Here is a 20,334-nt window from a genome sequence, read left to right on the forward strand (position 1 = left end):
TTCATACTCTGAAGAATCTTTACACCTATCGTAAAAATGACTAAAAAACGAATGTGGTCAGGAAAGTTTATTATCGATGCCTAGTAATAAAGCTGACAATGAATTAGAAAATAAAGGTTTTGTTTTGTTTTTTACTACTAATTCATTTCACATTTATTCTTAAAGCTCCTATGTAAAATACTTCCACATCAAATGAACGTATTATGCATACACAACCTAGATAAGCTCATAACCATGATATTGATGCACAGCATGGTAATGTACCTTTACATATTCTCTCTGCAACATGAATTTAATAATATCTGTTATGGATTCTTTAATATCAGCAGGAAGATTCTGGAAAAGAAAAGAAAAGTATAACTATTTATGGAAGCTACTGTGTATAATTACAGACTGCCATTTATACTAACTTTAGATAGTCTTTAAAAAATCAGTTATGTGAAAGCGTTTTTCGAGGAACCTTACCCTTTTCCGTAGCTTTCTGAAAAGGGGTCTGAGATAGGACTCGGTTTGTTTTTGAGTAGCACTGTTCAGTTTGCCCTGCACACTGCGCTTCACATAATCTTCTCGGGCATTCAATTCTTTAGCCCAAACACCAAGAAGAAACTGTTGAAAGAATGGGTAAATTTAGACTATGATGCCCCCCAGTGGTTCAAAAGGCTTAAAGTTCTCTAACACACTCAACAATGTATTATCATTTTTAAAGTAAATTTTTTTCTAATAGCATCAATATTTAACTGATGAACTATTTGTGCTTATTTTGTCATGTATGACATGAGTGTTTGTAGTGCTTAACAAGTCACTAACTTCCCTATTCTATATTTACATACATATATATTCATTCCTAATGCAAACAATTTCCTGCTAACAACTATCAAATTTCAAATTTCATAGCTAACTTTGACAGAAATAAACTTTTACTCCTATTTCTACTAAAATTCAACCCACCTAGATTCATTTGCCATAATACCTACTGTGCTGTGATACTTAATCTTCCAAGTATGTTGCTGTGCTCTAGGCACACCCCATGGACGCTGCGGGACCGGTTCCACACTACCGGATTAATAAAGCAAGTATCACAGCAAAGTGACTCAAATGAATTTTTTAGTTTCCTAATGTATATAAAAGTTATGTTTACACTGTAATGGAGTCTATTAAGTGTATGACAGCACTATGTCTTAAAGAAATGTATATACCCTAACTAAAGAATACTTCATTGCTGGGGCACCTGGGTGGCTTGGTTGGTTAAGCATCTGACTCTTGATTTCAGCTCAGGTCTATTCTCAGGGTCATGAGACTGAGATTGGGCCCCTGCATCAGACTCTGCACTGGGCATGGAGCCTCCCTGAGATTCTCTCTCTTCCTCTCCCCTTCCCACCTTAAAAAAACACTTTATTGCTAAAACATGCTAATCATCATCTAAGCTTTCATGTCCTAATCACTGATCACAATTAACCATGACAAATACAGTAACAATGAAAAAGCCTGAAATACCGCAAGAATCACCAAAATGTGACACAGAGATACAAAGTGAACCAATGCTACTGGAAAAACAGTGCCAGTACACTTGTTCCACACATGGCTGCCACAAACCATCCATTTATAGAAAACCAAAAAAAAACCAAACAACAACAACAAAATCACCAAATAAAACAGCATTATCAGCAAAGCACAATAAAACCAAGCACTATAATAGTGGGGTACACCTCTATTTGGACTTTCTGCTTTCGGGAGTAGGGACGATTTAAATACTCCCACTAAAGCAGGTCACTACAGGAGAAAGAAGGAAAACAAAGAACAGAAATAAAGAAACTATAAGCCCTCCTCCTGGCCCTGGAAAACCACCCTGGGGCCCCCTGGGTTCAAACACATCAAGAGCAGCATTCCTAGAGGCACAAACACAGGGAAGGTGGCGGAGGACATATCCCTCTAGTGGCATTACCTATGGGTAACCCTATAAGGAGAGGCTGTCACTCAGAGAGGAGAATTCTGGTTCACATTAGTTCCCAGGCTTATCTAATTCCATACCATATCTTCAATAGACTGAGAATCTTGATGACTAATATGTTGTACTTAAACTGTTAATATAAATAAAAGCACTTCCTGCATTTTAATCTCTTGGCTTGAACACAAATGGTTTGTGAATAAATGCTAAAATGAATCTGGCATTTGCACACACTCTACCTAAACCAGTAAAGCAAGAAATGCTGAGGAGAAAGATGGATTGAACTCATCACAGCAGGGATACGCAGCTATCTGTGGAACTGAGAAAACGAACAGTCTCTGAAAGGTTGCTGATGGGTTTCCCTTTTTCCACCGCCAAGGTCTTCCCACCTCCTTCCTCTCCCTACTGTCATCACTACTCATAAAAGCTTCTGGAATACTCCCCTCACCGCACTCTCTCCTGGAATGTTTTTTAAAAATTTTAAAATCCCCCAACTTCTTGTTCATTCCACTGCTGTGACTCTTTTCTGTGTGTTTACATTGACAAGTCAGTTTTAAAGTGCTGCAGTGAAGTAAATATATGTCTCCTTTGATTAACCTCCAAATGCCAGTGCACAGCAATAACATAAACTGTGTACATGCAAAACATGTTTATTGAGGGATTTCCTTTCCAGTCCTTAACCCTTAAATCATCCAAAAATTAAACAACAGTTTTTAACCAATCCAAATGTCCTTTCCTAGGCCTAAAAGTACATACCTTAAGGAACTTGGTAATGATGTCCATGTCCTTATGATCATCGCCTTTTCCTAAAGACTCTCCCAATGCCTGCAGAAAAACAATGCTTCTGTTCATTAGTGAAGACTAACAGTTGAAAAGTCATTCTCAACACCAGTCTGAACATGGACATTTATGATATATATAATTTCTATTTTTAAAAAGCCCAAAGGAACTTCTAGGTAAGTTAAAAAAGAAGAAAACACCAATCTGTCATTGAAATTTAGACAGGAAGGTATCTTTTATCAATCAAAAGACAAAAAAGGCGGGGAGGGGCTTAGGGAACTAATGGATAAATTTCTTTTTAAGGGAATAGAAATGTTCTAGAATTAGGTCATGATGATGGCGGCAACAACCTGTGAATATACTAAAAACCAGTGAACTGTACATTTTAAATGGTTAAGTTGTAAAGTGAGTATCTCAATAAAGCTATTTAAGAAAAAAGCCAGAAATGGTTGCTCACACTATTTCTGTCAAATTTAGGATCTACAGGGAGGTGCTGGGGGGGGGGGGGGCACAATTAAAACAACTATGATCTCACAAAGCACGCAGCCAGGAATGAAAAGAAACAGAAAAACAACAGTTTCTGTTTATTAAGCAGTAGAAGCTTTCAACTAAGCCATAATTTCTGCTCGAGCGAGATATTCAGATAGTATAACATGGATTTTTAATTAGGATTACATTTATCATTCCACATTCAACATATTGGCAAAAATTAAAAAGCAAGATACTGCCAAGTGTTGGTAGTGCTGTGGGAATAAAAGGCACGCACACACTTTTGATGGGGGTGCAGACTCGTACAGCCATTCTAGAGAGCACCATGACAGTACTTGGACAAGTTACACACAGATAAATCCAGCCATCCTGCTTCTGAGTCCACAGGGGTTACGTACAAGACTATTCATCACAAAGCTGTTTGCAGTAATAGGGAGCTGGGAGAAATCCAGCTCTCATTACAAGGGAACAAAAAGTAAAAGGCAGTGAATGCCATCAAGTAGGAAATGCTATGCAGCAGTTAAAATCAAAGGTTCAGATATACATAAAGCATCAAAGAAGGATCTTAACTATAGTTCCAAATGGAAAAAAAGAAACATTTAAAAGAAAATTTTCACAGTATAGTATCATTTATGTATATTAAAAACATAAGCATACAAAATACTACTGGCTTTACAAAGACCCCCAACAAATAAGGGGATGCACATCAAATATGTCAGAATGATTATTTCTGAAGGCAGGAAGTAGGGTAATGTGAGTGGAGAATGAGGAAAGAGGGAGTGAATAAATAAAAGCAAGAAATTTGTTATAAAAAGGGCCTTTGTAATGACCGCAGCCCATAGTAGCATGCTCTGAATTGAACAACACGATCAAATCAAGCATCATCTACCCCAGGAAATTAAGGATGTGATAGGGAAATGAGATCAGGTGGGTGTAAAGATTACCTCTAACTCTTCAATTGTGGTGTTTTCTTCATGAACTTTCAAATCATTCTGTGTGTCTTCCTCTCCAGGTTCCTGACCACCCACAAGCTCATTGAGGTACTGCTGGTCGATCTTATCCAAAGCTGCTTTCAAATCATTCCTCAATCCCTGAGAAAGGTGAAAAATTACACATACTACGGAATTTCACTCATGTTTCCCTTTTGATTTTTCACTACTAGTAAGTTCAGTTCATTTTTTTCCTCCACAGGAGTTAAGAGCGTAGTAAAACCAGAGACTTGAGAAAGATTTCAATTTATTATGCAGCTATCATTGCCCAAAGTTAAATATAATGAACATATATAAATTTAAAAGAATGTATGCACAAAACCACTCTGATCAGAAAAATAAAACATAAGTGATGAGAATATTCAGAGATGCTGAACAAGTGACCAGGTCTCCACTCAAGCCCTCAACCATTTTCCCAGTTTACTTAAAATGTCTAACCTCACTGCAACAACTCTGAATTGCCTTAACATTCAGCAAAGTCAGCTGCATGAAGATAGCGTCTTATCTATATCCTAGGCTTTCACCAGGTTTCTAATAAACCAGAAAATTCCACATTCTATTCACATCCAGTTTGTGACCATTCGATAAAAACAGAAGAAGCCTTAAATCTGGACCCATCCCTTACACCACATACAAAAACTAACTCAAAATGGATCAAAGAGGTACATTTAAGAGCTCAATCTATAAAACTCCCAGAGGACAATACATGGGGAAAGCTTCATGATATTGGATTTGGCAATCTTTTCTTGGATATAAGACCAAAGGCAAACACACACACACACACACACACAAAACCCAGAAGAACAAAATAGGTACATGCTGGACTTCATCAAAATTAAAAACTTTTCTGCAAAGATACTATCAACAGAGTGAAAAGATAACCAGTGGAATGGGAGAAGTATTTGCAAGTCACTAATCTGATAATGACTGATATCCAGAATATACAAAGAACTGCTCCAAAATAACAACAAAAAAAAACACTAAAAATTGCAAAAGTCCTGAATAGAAGACCACACATAAAACGCCAATAAGCAAATGAAAAGATGTCTAACATCACTTGTCATTAGGGGAATGCAAATTAAAACCACAATAAAGGGATGCCTGGGTGGCTCAGTCATTTAAGCATCTGCTTTGATAGGCGCCCCCCTACCCTGCCCCACATTGGGCTCTTCTCCCAGGGAGTCTGCTTCTTCCTCTCCCTCTGCCCCTTCCCACTGCTCATGCTCTCTCTCTCTCAAATAAATAAAAATCTTAAAAGACACACACACACACACACACATTAAGATACCACTTCAAATCCATCAGGATGGCTATGATCAAAAATAACAGGAAGTAGTAAGTGCTGGCTAGGATGTGGAGAAATGGAACTCTTCACTGCTGGAAATGTAAAATGGTACAGCTGCTGGGAAAGTGTATGGCAATCACCTCAAAAATTTACATGCACCCACACCAAGACATATTCTAATTAAAATATCACAAGGTAAAGACAAGGAGAGAATATTAAAAGCAGCAAAAGAAAAACCATCTGTTGTGTACCTATCAGCAGATTTTTCAGCAGAAATTCTGCAGGACAAAAGGGGCAGGGGGTAGAGCATAATATATTCAAAGTGTTACAAGAAAAAACTTCCAACCAAGAATACTCTACCTCACAAAGTCATCATCCAGAATTGGAGGAGAGAATCTCCCAGACACGCAAAACTAAATGAGTTCATCGCCACTAAACCAGCCTTACAACAATGTTAAGGGGCCTTCTTTAAGCTGTAAAGGGGGCTAATTAGTAACAACATATGAAAGTATAAATCTCACTGGAATAGGTAAATATATAGTAAAGATAGTAGATTAATCACTTATAAAGACGAAAATAGTAAAAAAAAAAAAACAAAACTATAATCGTTAAGTTAAAGGATACACAAGAAAAACATATAAAATGTGACTAAGACGTGGCCGGGAGGCGTAAATATGGAGAGCTTTAGAACGCATTCACGCTTACGTTTTCATCTTCAAATAGTCTGTTTCAACTATAAAATAAGTCACTGGGATGTAATGCACAGCATGGTGACCACAGTTAATACTGCACTGCGTACTTAAAAATTGGTAGGAATAGATCTTTTTTTTTAAGACTTTTTATTTATTTATTTGACAGAGATCACAAGTAGGCAGAGAGTCAGGCAGGGAGAAGAGGGGTGGGGTGGAAAACAGACTCTCTGCTGAGCAGAGCGCCAGATGTGGGGCTCGATCCCAGGACCCTGGGATCATGACCTGAGCCAAAGGCAGAGGCTTAACCCACTGAGCCACCCAGGTAGCCCGATAAGAGTAGATCTTAAAGGTCCTTACCACAAGCAAAAAAAATTTGTAACTATGTATGGTGACAGATATTAACTACACTTATTGTGGGGATCATTTCACAAAACACACTAATATCAAATCACTAAGCTATACATCTAAAACTAATATATGTAATATATCAATTATACCTCAATTTTTAAAAAATTTACAAATAAGCTCTTTGGTACCTGGGAAAGGCTTTAGAAGATTAAAATATGGCAGGTTGTAATAAATTAATATTAATAACCAGAAAAATTTTCAAGGAACAAAACATGACTAGTAGAAAAATTATATCACATAGTAATTTAATAGTTCGCATTAGTATTTTAATACTATCTCTTTTTTAAAAACATTTTATTTACTTATTTGACAGAGAGAGATCACAAGTAGGCAGAAGCAGGCAGAGAGAGGAGGAAGCAGGCTCCCGGGCCAAGCAGAGAGCCCAATGTGGGGCTCAATCCCAGGACCCTGAGATCATGACCTGAGCCAAGGCAGAGGCTTTACCCACTGAGCCATCCAGGCACCCCTTAATACTATCTTTTGATAAAGAAAGGAATTCAGGATATAGAAAAGAAATAAATGTTGGTAAAAATTAAGCATTATAAAAACCACTAATTCTAAGAATTTCAACAGGTCTGAAAATTTTTCAAAAAATTGCTGTGAACATTAGAGCAGGTAAATGTTTTTATTCATTTATGCTTAAAAGAAAGAAGCTAAACAGAATGACTGTAGAATCAACCAAGTCTGCATCTCAGGTATACAAAAAAGAAGTGAAAGCAGGGACTCAAACAGGTATTTGTAAAACTCTGTTGAAAGCAGGATTATTCACAATAGCTAAAAGGTAGCAACAACTCAAATGTCCATCAAAGCTGAATGGATAAACAAAATGGGATCCATATGAACAAGAGCGTATTAATTCAGCCTTAAAAAGGAAGGAAATTCTGACCTACACTATCACATAGATGAACCTTTATGGTATTATGCAGTTGGAAGGCCAGTTCAAGGGATCCTTTGATGACCTTGGCCACAGTCCACATCGGACTGCAATCACACGGGAGACTCCAAGCAAAAAAAACTGTCCAGTGCACCCCCAATCAAACCACAGAACCCTAAGTGATAAAATAAATTATCTTAAGTTACTAAGTTTCAGGGCGGTTCGTTACAGGCACAGAGGACTGAAAAAGATTTTACAGTAAATTGTTTGAAGCTCCTCGGTTTTGGAGCGGCATGTTACACAGCACAGATCACACACCTGTCTCTAAGTAACTGGTAGAGCAAACAGGTAAGTTATTAAGGCCACAGAAGATCTGAACAACACTACTGTAACTGACATTTACCCAACGTATAAAAGACTTCTTTTTTTAGGAGCCTATGGAATATTCACCAAGACAGACCATCTGCTGAGCTATAAGACCAGATCAAAGCCCTAAGAGCTATAACTATTAAGCTTTTAGAGAAAATAAAGAGAATCTCTTTAAACCCTTGGGATAAGCAAATATTTCTTCAGAAAAACACCAAAAGCGATAACCATAAAAAAGTGGAGTTCATCAAAATTTAAATTTGCCCAGCAAAAGACACAATGAAAAGAACAGGTAAGCCAAAGACAAGCAGAAAATAGTAACAAACCATGTATCTGTATATCTAAGGGCTTGTATTCAGAATATACAAAGAACTCCTACAATTCAAAAATAAAAGGGCAAACAACCAACTAAAACATGAACAAAAGGTTTTAACATGCACTACCCAGAGAAATGTATGGGCAGTAAGTCTAAGGAAAGATGTTCATTACAGTTAGTTAACAGGAGGCTATGAACAGAACCGCAAGGAAATACTACTACACATACAAGAGAACGGTTACAATTTAAAAGACTTAAAATAACAAATACTGATGACATTTGCAAACACCTGGCATTTCTTAAAAACTAAAGCAAACATTTACTCATTATTCAGCAATTCTTCTTCAGGTATTTACTAAGAGACAGAACATATTTACCAAAGAGAAGTAACACAGGTCCTAAGCAGACCTGTTTAAAAATGTTCATAGCAATGTTATTCATAACAGCCCAAAGGTGGCAACAAATGGTGGGTTATTCAGGCAACTATCACCACCAATGAAAAGGAACAAACTACCGATTTCTGCAGAAACAGTCTTTTTAAAAATATGCTCAGCAGAAGAAGCCAGACATACTTTCATGACTCCATCTATATGAAATGCAGAACAAGCAAAATTAATCTACAGTGATAGAATTTTAAAAGGTGTTGGCTCGGGCACTGAGAAGAAGGAATAGGACTGGCTAAGGGGCACTGGACACAAAAATGTGTGGTGAAAACCTTCTCTATCTTCCTAAGGGTGGTGGTTACATGCCTGGAGTGGATTTGTCAAAATGCACTGAGCTGTATGCTTAAGATAGGTGCTTTTTAAAAGAATTAAAGAAAACTCACATTCAGCAGCAATAATCTGGCAACTTTACTTTTTCATCTTTGGCTAAAATAATGCAGTAACTCAAACTCCATACTATTCTTGTTTATGTGGTACAGTGAGCTTTCTCAAGTTTTGTTCTGACTTCTTACCTTGTTAACTTCTGGTGTGAGGATCTCTATTTTTCTTAAACGTTGAAAAGCATCATAATCAGTTTCTCCAAATAGTCTGATTGGTTCTCCTCTTTCTCTCAATCTTCTGATAACCTGTAAGAAGTAGTAACAATAATAGTAATTCCAGTGTTTGGAGTAATAGTAATTCCTCCCTTAAGTGATAAAATACTTATTTTGAAATGTAGACAGAAAAAGTCAGTTGTGTTTGTTTTTTCTTTAATTTTCCATGAATGGATACAAAGAGCTACTGTCACACTTTAAAAAACCCTACCATATTTAAGGTCCTTTGGCTGACTGTTTCAGCAAAGGCTCCATCTGTATAACAGAATACCTAAGAAAAGCATTAAGATGGAAGGGAATGGTAACTTTTAATTACTTTTATTTATACACTCCAGAATCAGCTGATAACTCACAGACCATGGCCAAGACTACATGAAAACCAAACACTTACCTCCCAGAAGAGAAGTGAGTAATGATCAGGGGAGGGCACAGGGCAGGCTTTTGAGGGACTGAGAATATGGTGTCTTGACTTGGGTGATGGTCAATGGTGTCTGTTTGAGAATCTTCCATTATATTGCACATGCATGTTTTGTGTGTTATTTGTATATATGTTCCATTTCATAAGAAAAAATTGTAACTGAGAAAAATAAAGGTTGATCCAAAATTTTTTTTAAGTACCAAGAATTTTATCTGGAAACATAAATAGTAGCACAGAAACCACTAGTTGAGCTCCCACTGAATTAACCGAAGCTCGGTATTCAAAAGCAGCTTAAGAGGCCATCTGGTGCTACCTCCCATCAACGCAGAAATGACCTCAAATGCACCTCTACGAGGTCTGCAACTGACCCATGACAGGGACCACATCTCTTATGCAATAGGCCATACCAGTTTGGGACAGATAGCTTTTACTTCTCACACTCAACTAAAATCTCTCTGCCTCAAAATTCTGCCTATTTATCTCATTTCTACTCCATGAAACTACAGAAGATATAAAATTTTTTCAAAATTATAGCTGCTGTCAATCGTTTTTTTTTTTTTTTTTTTTTTAAGGTCTCCAATATTCTTCTCTTCAGGCTCGGTATTCCAAAATCCTTCACCTGACTCCCATGACAGCGTTTAGGGTCAGCCATCCTTTCTTTCCTCCCTTTCCTTCCCTTCCAAGTTCATTTTTGTTTGGTTCCCTCCCTCCCTGTAGAGTATGTAATCTTCGTGTCACAGGAGTATACTGAAATTTTTGTGGTTTTTGGCTTTTTCAGAAAAGTAACAGTTGATATTGACAGTTGATTGATTTTTTTTTTTTCAGAAAAAAACAGTAGATTTTTTTTTCCAGAAAAGTAACAGCTGATATTGACCCAAGTACAGACGAGCACTGCAGTTAAGAGTACAAACTGGGGCAACATGTCTACAGACCCCTGTAGTGATATGTACCCCGAGTAACAGAAACGCACAGTCTTTAGTCAACAGACTCCAGAAATCATGCTTTTCACAAATTTTCCGAAGGGAACAATGTTAGCATGCATGTAATGACATCTGTATAAAAATGTTCATCTCAGTAGGATTTATAATAGGGAAATCCTGAAACAATCTAACTGACCATTACTGTTTGATTTTTAAAATAATAATAGGCTTTTAAAATATTATGGGAAACTATATAGTCATAAAAAATTATACAGATCTGTGTTTTGACCTAGAGTGAGGTATTGTTACAAAATGTGTATTTAAAATAATTTAGACAAATAATCTATGTATAATTATTTTAAAAATATATATCGGAGCAATGTGGTTTAATTTTTAAAGTTTAGAAAAATATATTCTTTTAAAACTTTAAGAGTATGAAGAAAAGCAGAGATTGGCTCAGTGGATTAAGCATCTGTCTTTGGTTCGGGTCATGATCTCAGGGCTCTGGGATAGAGCCCCCAAGTCCCTATCTCAGGAGGGCGTCTGCTTCTCCCCTCTCCCTTTATCTCTGTCCCTCTCCCATGTTCTTGTGCATGCAATCTCTCTCTCTTTAAAAAAAAGGGGGGGTGCGGGGTGGAGATTTAGAATCTCAAGAAGGAAACTGGCGAGCTGCACATTATTTTAGTTCAGCCAGACATGTTATATAGGCAATAATGACACAAGCTTACTAGAAAGAATGGAAGATAAATGGAAAAAAAAAAAAATCTCCAGAGCAATCTCCATTTGCAATCAAACACTTATATATAAACTTACCTCTTGCCTAGAAAGAGTCATGGGTAACTTTTCCTCTGCCAGTTCAAGTTCTAGCACTGGATTTGAAGAAGTTAATGGTTTCTGGTCCTCCTCCTTTGGCTGTATCTGTATAAATAGCCAAAAGAATTAAATTCAGGTTTTTAAAGTATAATACAGCTAATATTTACTATTCTGTGCATTAGTTGGTAATGGAAATTAAACATGTTTCAAATATTCCAGGTTTTTCTAAATGTTCCACCAAGGAAAAAGCTTCTAAATAAATGGACATGCTTTTGAAAACTCATAAAATGCCTCCATTTTAGGGACACAAGTAGCAAACATGCACACAGGAGACAGCATTCTTGCTACTGAAAAGTGACAGAAATATAATGGTTTCCAAAATCAAAAACTTTTAAAAGGGCTGTAATTTAGACTCCTTCCTCCCTAGACTCTTAAGAATTTTACTTTTTTCTTAAAAACAATCAATTGGCTTCTCTTCTTTGAGAAAATTATCTGACAGGGTTAAAACCCAGATCCTTGCTCTGGATTTTAAATGAAGACCCCCAAAAAACTGCTTTCTAAGAAACCCATGATGCTTCATGCTCCTGTTTATTTCCTACCCTCCTTTTTGAAAGGCAGGATTCCAAGTGCACTGAAATCACTGCTGGACATGTAGAAACACTCCCAAAGCTACAGAGATCTGCCCCCAAACTGTGCTATGAAATAACAGCACCACAGCATCAACAACAGCTCTAGCACCTTCCCACTCATCCACAAAGAGTGGACATTCTTGTGTACAGGGACCTGCAGGGGGAAAAATCTCTACATGTGCTTTCTTGAGTCTGCTGCCCAGCTCACAGTTTAGGAAAATTAAGTTCAGCAATTTATAAAGCCCATCGCGTGTGTGGTCTGTAAAAACATACTCAAACACGGTTTTCCATCTGATCATGAGACTAATCTAAAATGCCAAAAGAAGATTAAATAAATAAATAAATAAATAAAAGGTCAACATTAAGGGGAAAAAAGCAATTAAGAAAGGCTATATGGTTAAAATTATATCATTTCTGATTCTGTAGTTAAGGGTTAAAGGTTATATTAACTGGTACAGACAGAAAACTGAAGAAAAAACTAAACTTCCAGATTTTTCACAAACCACATCAGCCTCAAGCCTCATAAATGGTAACTAGTTTTCATAAAGGAATAAAGGTAACACGTGCTGTATTTTCATTATTACCAAAAGGAAATATTAAACATGTTTTAGAAAACCCTTTCTTTTTAAGCATAAAAACAGGTATTTCTCCCAAACTCTGAGGATGAAAAGCATTTTTAATTACAGAATGCCAGCTTATCACTTGTAGGAAAAAAAAAAAAAAAATCGAAGACATGTTGTCAGCAGGACTCCATGTTGCAATCAGTAACTTTACAATAGTGATTTTGCTTCAGTGCTTCACTCTGAATCAACAAGTACCAACACATCACTGAAGCAATCTAAACAATGCAAAACTGACCGTTTTAAATTATTTCCCTACCTTACCAAAAAGTGGAAAAGGTTCAAATTTAGGAATGGGGGAAAGCAACAAGTAAGCAGACTAAACCAATGATTCTAATTCCAGATCATTCCAGATCAAGTGTCAGTTAGACAACAATGGGTAAGCAAAAGAATTCTTCTTATTATCTATTTGATGGCTATTTACATGAATTATGTTTTAACTTCCTAAACTGGAAACAAATGAAACCAATATATTTATGGGAAATATAAAATACAAATGCAAACTTTCATATTTTAGAAATCTATCAGAAATGTAAAACTACATTAACACTTGCCCTCTGCCATACTACAAGACAAAATCAAATGCATATACATACCATTTACATTCCTCATGCTTCCATCTAGAAATGCTTTGCTAGATTAATTTCTAGAACTTTCCCCATCACATGCACAAGAATATTATATTATACACATTTCACGAGCAAAAAGTTGATGTCAAATTTATGATCTGGCAAAAATATTTCAACAGAACTGCTAAGTATTGTTTAAAAAATTATCACACTAGATATTTGTCTTCTTTTAAAATAATTTAAACAGAACTTCACCTCATAACATTTAACCCCTCCCAATAAAAACGCCAAAATATTATTCAACTAGGATAATAGTTGAATAGGGTAATAACAGGGGAACCTTAAGGATAATTTTAGTCATGCTTCAAAAATATAGTCTTCCAGACAACTCACTTGTTTCTAACAAATATTTCTATACATTTTCTATACAATAGACAAGCAGTATTTCAAATGTGGTACCTTATTACACAAAAGCATATAAATGTATGACTTACTATTTCAGACAGAGGTACTTAGGGCCAAAAGGAACCAACTATGCAAACAAAAAGGATGGCTTAAAATATTCAAGTGAAAGTGGGGAAAATACCCCTGGTAACACCTTGGTGGTTGAATAAATAAAATGTTTTGAAACTCTTTAAAATAGACTTTTATTGGGAGAGGTGAGGAAAGGCGTGGTGGTGGTGATAAAGATGAGGCAGTATCAGATCTAGGAATTGAAAGAAAAAAAAAATTCAAGCTTTGATCTCAAGCCACTTCATGCTGTCCACAAAAAGCCAAACCATTCCAAGCCAAAAAGTCATGCATGTATTTTCCTGAATTCAAGATTAAAAAAAAAAAAAGAAAAGAAAAAAGCTCATACCTCTCCAGATGGCTTCTCATTTATAGGCTAATGTATAACATTGATAAAGTGAACAGAGATCAATAATTTTATCACTTTAACAACAGCTATAAAAATTTAAACTCAAATATACAATAACATAAAAGCAAGCAGTCATACCTTGTAGCCACATCTTTCAAAATATGCTTCCTCTTCTTTTTTTGCAAGTTCACTACGCTTGAAATACTTTCTATTTTCCTATTGAAGAAAGAAGTACATTAATAGGTCCCTGGGGAAAAAATTTCATGTTCTACCATCAACCTAAAAACATTTTTCAGTTTTTCAAGAATATGGTCAAGTTTGATTCTACAGAGATTATACTGATTTCTTGAACATGGCATCTGTCCTCTACCCCGCTCTAAATATGAAGTATTTTTCTTACAGCATCATTTTAACAGGCATATCCAATAGCAAAGAGAAGAAACCAACAATATTTTCCAATTGTCCACATTGTTTTGATGTGATTTCCCAATGTTTGGTTTCAAAGATAATTTCTACAAATGAATTCATTATGAACCACATTAAACCAGATGCTTTATTTTCTCCCAACAGAAACAACTAAACAAAATTTAGGGTTAACTATATCTGACATCTTAACTCCCATTACCCAGACAGTTCCAAGGGTGTGTGTCCAAGTTCTTCTTGTCACTTGTAATCTTTTTGTATCAATTAATTATATTTATATTAATCAAGCCATAAAATTGCATTAATTCTTAATACAGACATAAAATGGTTTGAAAGTATTAACAAAATCATTAAAGCTATTTGTTTTATAGGATTCAATGTTATGAGACAAGCTCTAAATCTGTAGAAGAAAAAAATATTAGTTCTATACTACATACATTAGTCTCTTGTTAAACCGACAGTCCCTAATTTGGATGTTGTTACCATCGTCTACAGCTATCCATCTTGGATACTATTCCACTAATAATTTAGCTCAAATAATGCTACTGCCCTACTTTATTAGTAGTATCTGTAACAGTACTTCAGTAATATCTCCACACATGTATTTAGCACCTCAGTGTCCAAGCTCATTCACTCTGACAATAATCATGGATGATAAGATCATGACAACAGAAGTTGATGGTGAACAATCAACAGCTCAGGGCACCACACCTGAAGGCCTGGCATCAGGAAAACATTAAGTGTCTCCTATATTATACACAGAGGAGGTACACAGCACATCTACAAAGTATTCTTGCCAAAAAGCTCCATGTCAATCTAATCATACATTAAAGTCTTTTTAAATTTTTATTTAAATCCAATTTAGTTAACATACAGTGTGTTACTAGTTTCAGGGATAGAATTCGGTGATTTCTGAGTTGCATATAACACCCAGTGCTCATTATATCAAGAGCCCATCTCAATGCCCATCAATCCTTCCCCCCACTAACCTATCCTTTAGCAACCCTTGGTTTGTTCTCTATAAGCTAAGAGTCTCTTACGGTTTGCCTCCATTTTTATTTTTCCTTCCCGCCCTCTACGTTCATATGTTTTGTTTCTTAAATTCCACGTGAGTGAAATCGTATAGTATTTGTCTTTCTCAGACTTATTTCACTTAGCATAATACCCTAGTTCCATCCATGTCACTGCAAATGGCAAGATTTCATTCTTTCTGATGGCTGAGTAATATTCCATTGTGTGTGTGTACACATATACACACATCACATCTTTATCCATTCATCTGTTGACGGTAGGTCTCATCTCTAGTTTATTAGAAATGTAGGGAATAGGGAAATAAACTAAACGCCATCGAAGCAATAAAAAAACTGGGACACTTACCAAACTAGCCAGTTTCTCCAACAAATTAATGGCATAAAAAGGGGTTTGAAGAAATTGTTCTTGATTAAAAGAAACCAAGAGTCATAGTAAACAAATGCAATGAGTGGATTGACTGCATCGGACTTGAAGAAACCAACTGTAAAAAACATGTATGTACATATTTTAATTCAATTGCAGCCACTGGAGTGAGAGGAGTATTTAATGATATTAAGGACCTAATTTTGGGGGGTATGATCACATCTTGTTTATAAAGAAACATGTTCTTATTTTCTAGAGCTACAAAGTGTCAAGACAAGGATAGAGAGAGGTTCATTATATAATTCTCTTTTTGCATATGTTTAAATTTCTCACAATAAACAACTTTGTTTTAGTCCATTAACTCAATGAACATTTACCGATTCATCTACCACACACTAAACACAGCTTTATAGGTATCAAGTTGAAGGTATTCCCTGGAATAAGGAACTGATGGCATCGTCCCAACATCAAAACTACCTGAGAAAGTTAGAAGCAAATAATATATATTTTTTTAAGATTTTATTTATTTATTTGACAGATGGAGCTCACAAGTAGGCAGAGAGGCAGGCAGAGAGAGAGGGGGAAGCAGGCTCCCTGCTGAGCAGAGAGCCGCATGCGGGGCTCGATCCCAGAACCCTGGGTTCATGACCTGGGCCGAAGGCAGAGGCTTAACCCACTGAGCCACCCAGGCGCCCCGGAGGCAAATAATATTAATCCTAGTTTAGACACGAAAGACCTGAGAGTTAGGAAGAGCAGGGGACATTCTCACAACTTACTGAGTCTCATGAGTAACACGCACAACTAGAACTCTGGTCCTTAAATCCTTTGAACTGATCCAGTATTGCAAGCTACAGTTCTTCACTGCCAATATCTTATCCCAGCATCAGCCATTTCTTTTGACTACACAGCTGTTGTATTTTCATTTAAAGCTTCTTTTTTTTTTTTTTTTTTTTTAATTTGAGAGGGAGTGTGGGAGTTGGGGGCAGGGGAGAGATGCACAAGTCAGGGGAGGGGCAGAGGAAGAAGCAGACTCCCACAGAGCAAGACCCCAGGATCATGAACTGAGCCAAAGACAGACGCTTTACCAACTGAGCCACCCAGGCACCACGTCACATTTCATATAAATAAGCTGACAAACACACATTGGTATCCCTAGAAGGAGCAGCTATGTAGGAAGAAAGTAAAGGACTCTCCAGGCCAGAGTCTGTGGTCCAGTCTGCAGTAGCATCTTTTACTACCACACCCCAATTCCAATGGAATATACCTAAGAAAATCTTACCCAGAACATTGATACTCAAAATGTTGTTCATGGACCTCTGGGGGGTCCCTAAGACCTTTTCAGAAGTTGTACAAGGTCAGACATATTATCATAATAATACTAAGAGGTTAGTGCCTCCACCCCTTCCCTGTGATCATACTTGCACTGATGGTACAAAAGCAGGGGTGCTGAAACCCACTGGAACCTCAGCACAAATAAAAGTACTGATCTTTATTTATGCCTCAGAGTTCATTGTATTCTTCATCTTTTACTATTATTTAGTGTGATGAAATTAAACATATAAATCAGTTCTGCTACATAATAAAGTAGGATAGCTGTCTCCTGTTTGGCAGACGTTTTCTCAAAGCTGGACAAAGCAAGCCTGTTACTAAAAGGACAACAATACTATTTCTTGCCTATGATAAAATTCCATCTTTCAAGCAAAAATCAGAATGGTGGCAAACTTTCAGCCATCACTATGAACTTGATGGCTTCCCAATATTTGAAAACTTTTCAGATGAATCAGTGGTTATATTAATGAATGCCATTTTTACATCATCTATTGAAACATATCACCATGTAGAAGATCTATGTAACTCAGCAAACTATGACAGTACAAAGGAAACAAGCTCCAAAATTATGCATAGGCAAAAGATTTATGAGCAGGCTAGATTAGAATAGATCTGGAGCATAATAGATCAATAGACTGTAATATATAAAAAGTTAACTGATGGGGCACCTGGCTGATTCAGCCAGTGGGAAATATGACTCTTGATCAAGGTGTGTCAAGTTTGACACCCAAACTGGGTACAGAGATTACTTAAAAATAAAATCTTTAAAAAAAAAAAGTTCATTGGTATCAGCCAAAATCCATACTCTCATCTTTAAAAATTTACCATTTGTAGTTTTAGTATAGTATCAAAGAAGAATATCCACAATTATCTGAAAAGGCAATTAAAATACTACCTTTTCCAACTACCCAGCTATGTGAAAATGAAGTTTCCTCATATACTTGAACAAAAACAACATACCACAACAGGCCAACAGGCTGAATGTAGAAACAGGAGACTCCAACTGTCTCCTAACATGACAGGGATTAAAAAGATTTGCAAAGTTGTAAAAAATGTCATTCTTCTTGCTAATATCTTTTGTTTTGGAAAATACAGTTTTCATAAGAGCACTATGTTAACACACATGGGTTTACTATAGTATAAAACAGAAGTCAACATGGAATGTAAGTATTTTTAAATTTCCCAGTTTTAATTTTTAATTCTTTATTATTTTTTTTTTTTTTTTTGAGAGAGAGTGCATTCATGCATGAGAGTAAGGGGAGTGGGTAAGGGAAAAGAGAAAGAATCTCAAGCACATCCAGCTCCACATCCAGCACAGAGCCTGACATGACGCTCAATCTCAGTACCCTGGGATCCTGGCCTGAGCCAAAATCAAGAGGCAGGTACTTAACTGAGCCACCCAGACGCCCCTAAATTTCCCTGTTTTGATTTCTAATTGCATAATTATCAATAAATACATCCTAAATAAACAAAAGCTCTCTGGAGCCAACAACTAAAGATGTAAAGGGGTTCTGAAATCAAGAAGTGAGAACCACGGTCCTAGTAGAATCCCTTCATTGGCCCTCCCCATGGTGGCACCTGGTGTGCTAAGCATATTAGGAAACCACTTGGGCCTCAATGCTGTCCACTGATCCTGGTGTATTTATCCATTTAGTTTGCTCTCCTATTCTCTACAATGACCAGTAACATTCTCCACTCTCTTAGACCTCTTACCCCTTCATTTTCCCCCTCATTCTCAGCAAATGACTAAACCACTCTGTTACAGTGAAAAAGGAAGCCACTGAAAGAGAAGTCCTCCCAGTACCAATCCTTATGGGGCTCTGTACCAATACTTTTCTCATTTCAGAACAGAAAAGGAAACCCTCCTCCTGCCTAAGGCCCATCCCTTCCAGGGGCATTCCAGAGCTCAAGATCTCCCCGCTGAGCAGGGAGCCTGATGCAGGGGTCAATCCCAGGACCTAGAGATCACGACCAGAGTGGAGGCAGACGCTTAACCAACTGAGCCACCCAGGCACCTCTGAATGAATGACTAACAATAAAATTTTTAATTACTTAGCTTTTCATTTCAAAATTAGGATGAGAAAAATAAAAATACTTTGCTTTGTACTATGTGACCATTTATTTTATGACAACAAAAGATGTCTGACACAAAAGGTTATCCACCATGTTTCAAATGCCACTCTTTATATGTCTTCTATTTAGAAAAAAACAGCAGTTTGCAAGAGCAACTAAAGCTTCTCTAACCATAAAACTTTATTTTATAAAGTACACTGAAAATATGCTTTGAAATATAAGGTGCTGGGGACACACTTATGAGAGAATTAAAACTACACAGTACGAAAACTTAAATATCAGTGATGCAGTACCTTTAAAGGTAACTCAAGGAGGTTGGATAACTTGCCCAAAGTTACAGAGCTATGCAGGAATGCAGCCACAGTCAGGTTTTACAACTTGTTTATTCACTTTACAAATTTACTTTCCTTTCTAACTATATTCAAAATATTTAAACTCAAAGTTTGTTGAACTATAGAATGCATAATAAAGACCTACAAACATGAAAATCTAAAAGTGGCTGGTAAACATTTTAAGACAGCATATGAATGGATGGTTTTTATTTCTTTGGATTCTCCCCTAAAGCACCCAACATTTCTATCGGCCCTTTCACCCTGGCAGATTTTAAAAAACAATGCACAAAAGATGTATATAAAAGTGCTTCTACTTTTTAAGACAGAACCTAATTCCTACATGCTGCTTCACAAATGTTATTCTTGGACTCTATCCAAGTTGTACTTTCTAGATTATAAAACTGAGATTCATAGGTCCAAAGTACAGAAACCTACCTACCTACCATATCATCTAAAATGTCTGCCTTCACTAATAAAGGAAAAGCAAAATTTAAAACTTTCAAGCATGACTGTCAACATTTCAATAATTTAAAATCAGCCTTCCTGAATCATGTCAAGGTTTTTAGTGCTTATATGAATTAGATACAAACATCACCAGGAACTCTACAAAAACACATTGGAAAGCCAACAAATATACAGCCTGAATATGCAAAGCAAGATACTATATGGGCGCCTGGGTGGCTCAGTCAGTTAAGCATCAGACTCTTGATTTAGGTTCAGGCCAGGATCTCAGGGTCCTGTTATCAAGCCCTACCTGGGGCTTCCTGTTGAACC

General features: G+C 36.6%; 1 protein-coding gene across 2 annotated transcripts in view; it reads right to left on the reverse strand.

The window, feature by feature from the left end:
• The window catches only part of PRPF18 (pre-mRNA processing factor 18), a 47,562-nt gene that overhangs the window by 16,104 nt on the left and 11,124 nt on the right, over nucleotides 1–20,334 (reverse strand). The window contains exons 2-9 of one of the 2 annotated variants that reach the window (XM_059404286.1): nucleotides 14,147–14,224; nucleotides 14,009–14,035; nucleotides 11,332–11,436; nucleotides 9,100–9,213; nucleotides 4,159–4,305; nucleotides 2,702–2,770; nucleotides 466–606; nucleotides 265–336 (exon numbers count right to left, since the gene is read on the reverse strand). In XM_059404286.1, coding sequence (XP_059260269.1) covers nucleotides 265–336; nucleotides 466–606; nucleotides 2,702–2,770; nucleotides 4,159–4,305; nucleotides 9,100–9,213; nucleotides 11,332–11,436; nucleotides 14,009–14,035; nucleotides 14,147–14,224 — 753 coding nt within the window. The remainder of the gene's footprint in view (nucleotides 1–264; nucleotides 337–465; nucleotides 607–2,701; nucleotides 2,771–4,158; nucleotides 4,306–9,099; nucleotides 9,214–11,331; nucleotides 11,437–14,008; nucleotides 14,036–14,146; nucleotides 14,225–20,334) is intronic. The other variant, XM_059404287.1, reaches the window with a different exon arrangement.

Source organism: Mustela nigripes, chromosome 6 (genome assembly GCF_022355385.1).
Source record: "Mustela nigripes isolate SB6536 chromosome 6, MUSNIG.SB6536, whole genome shotgun sequence".
Classification (NCBI taxonomy): domain Eukaryota; kingdom Metazoa; phylum Chordata; class Mammalia; order Carnivora; family Mustelidae; genus Mustela; species Mustela nigripes.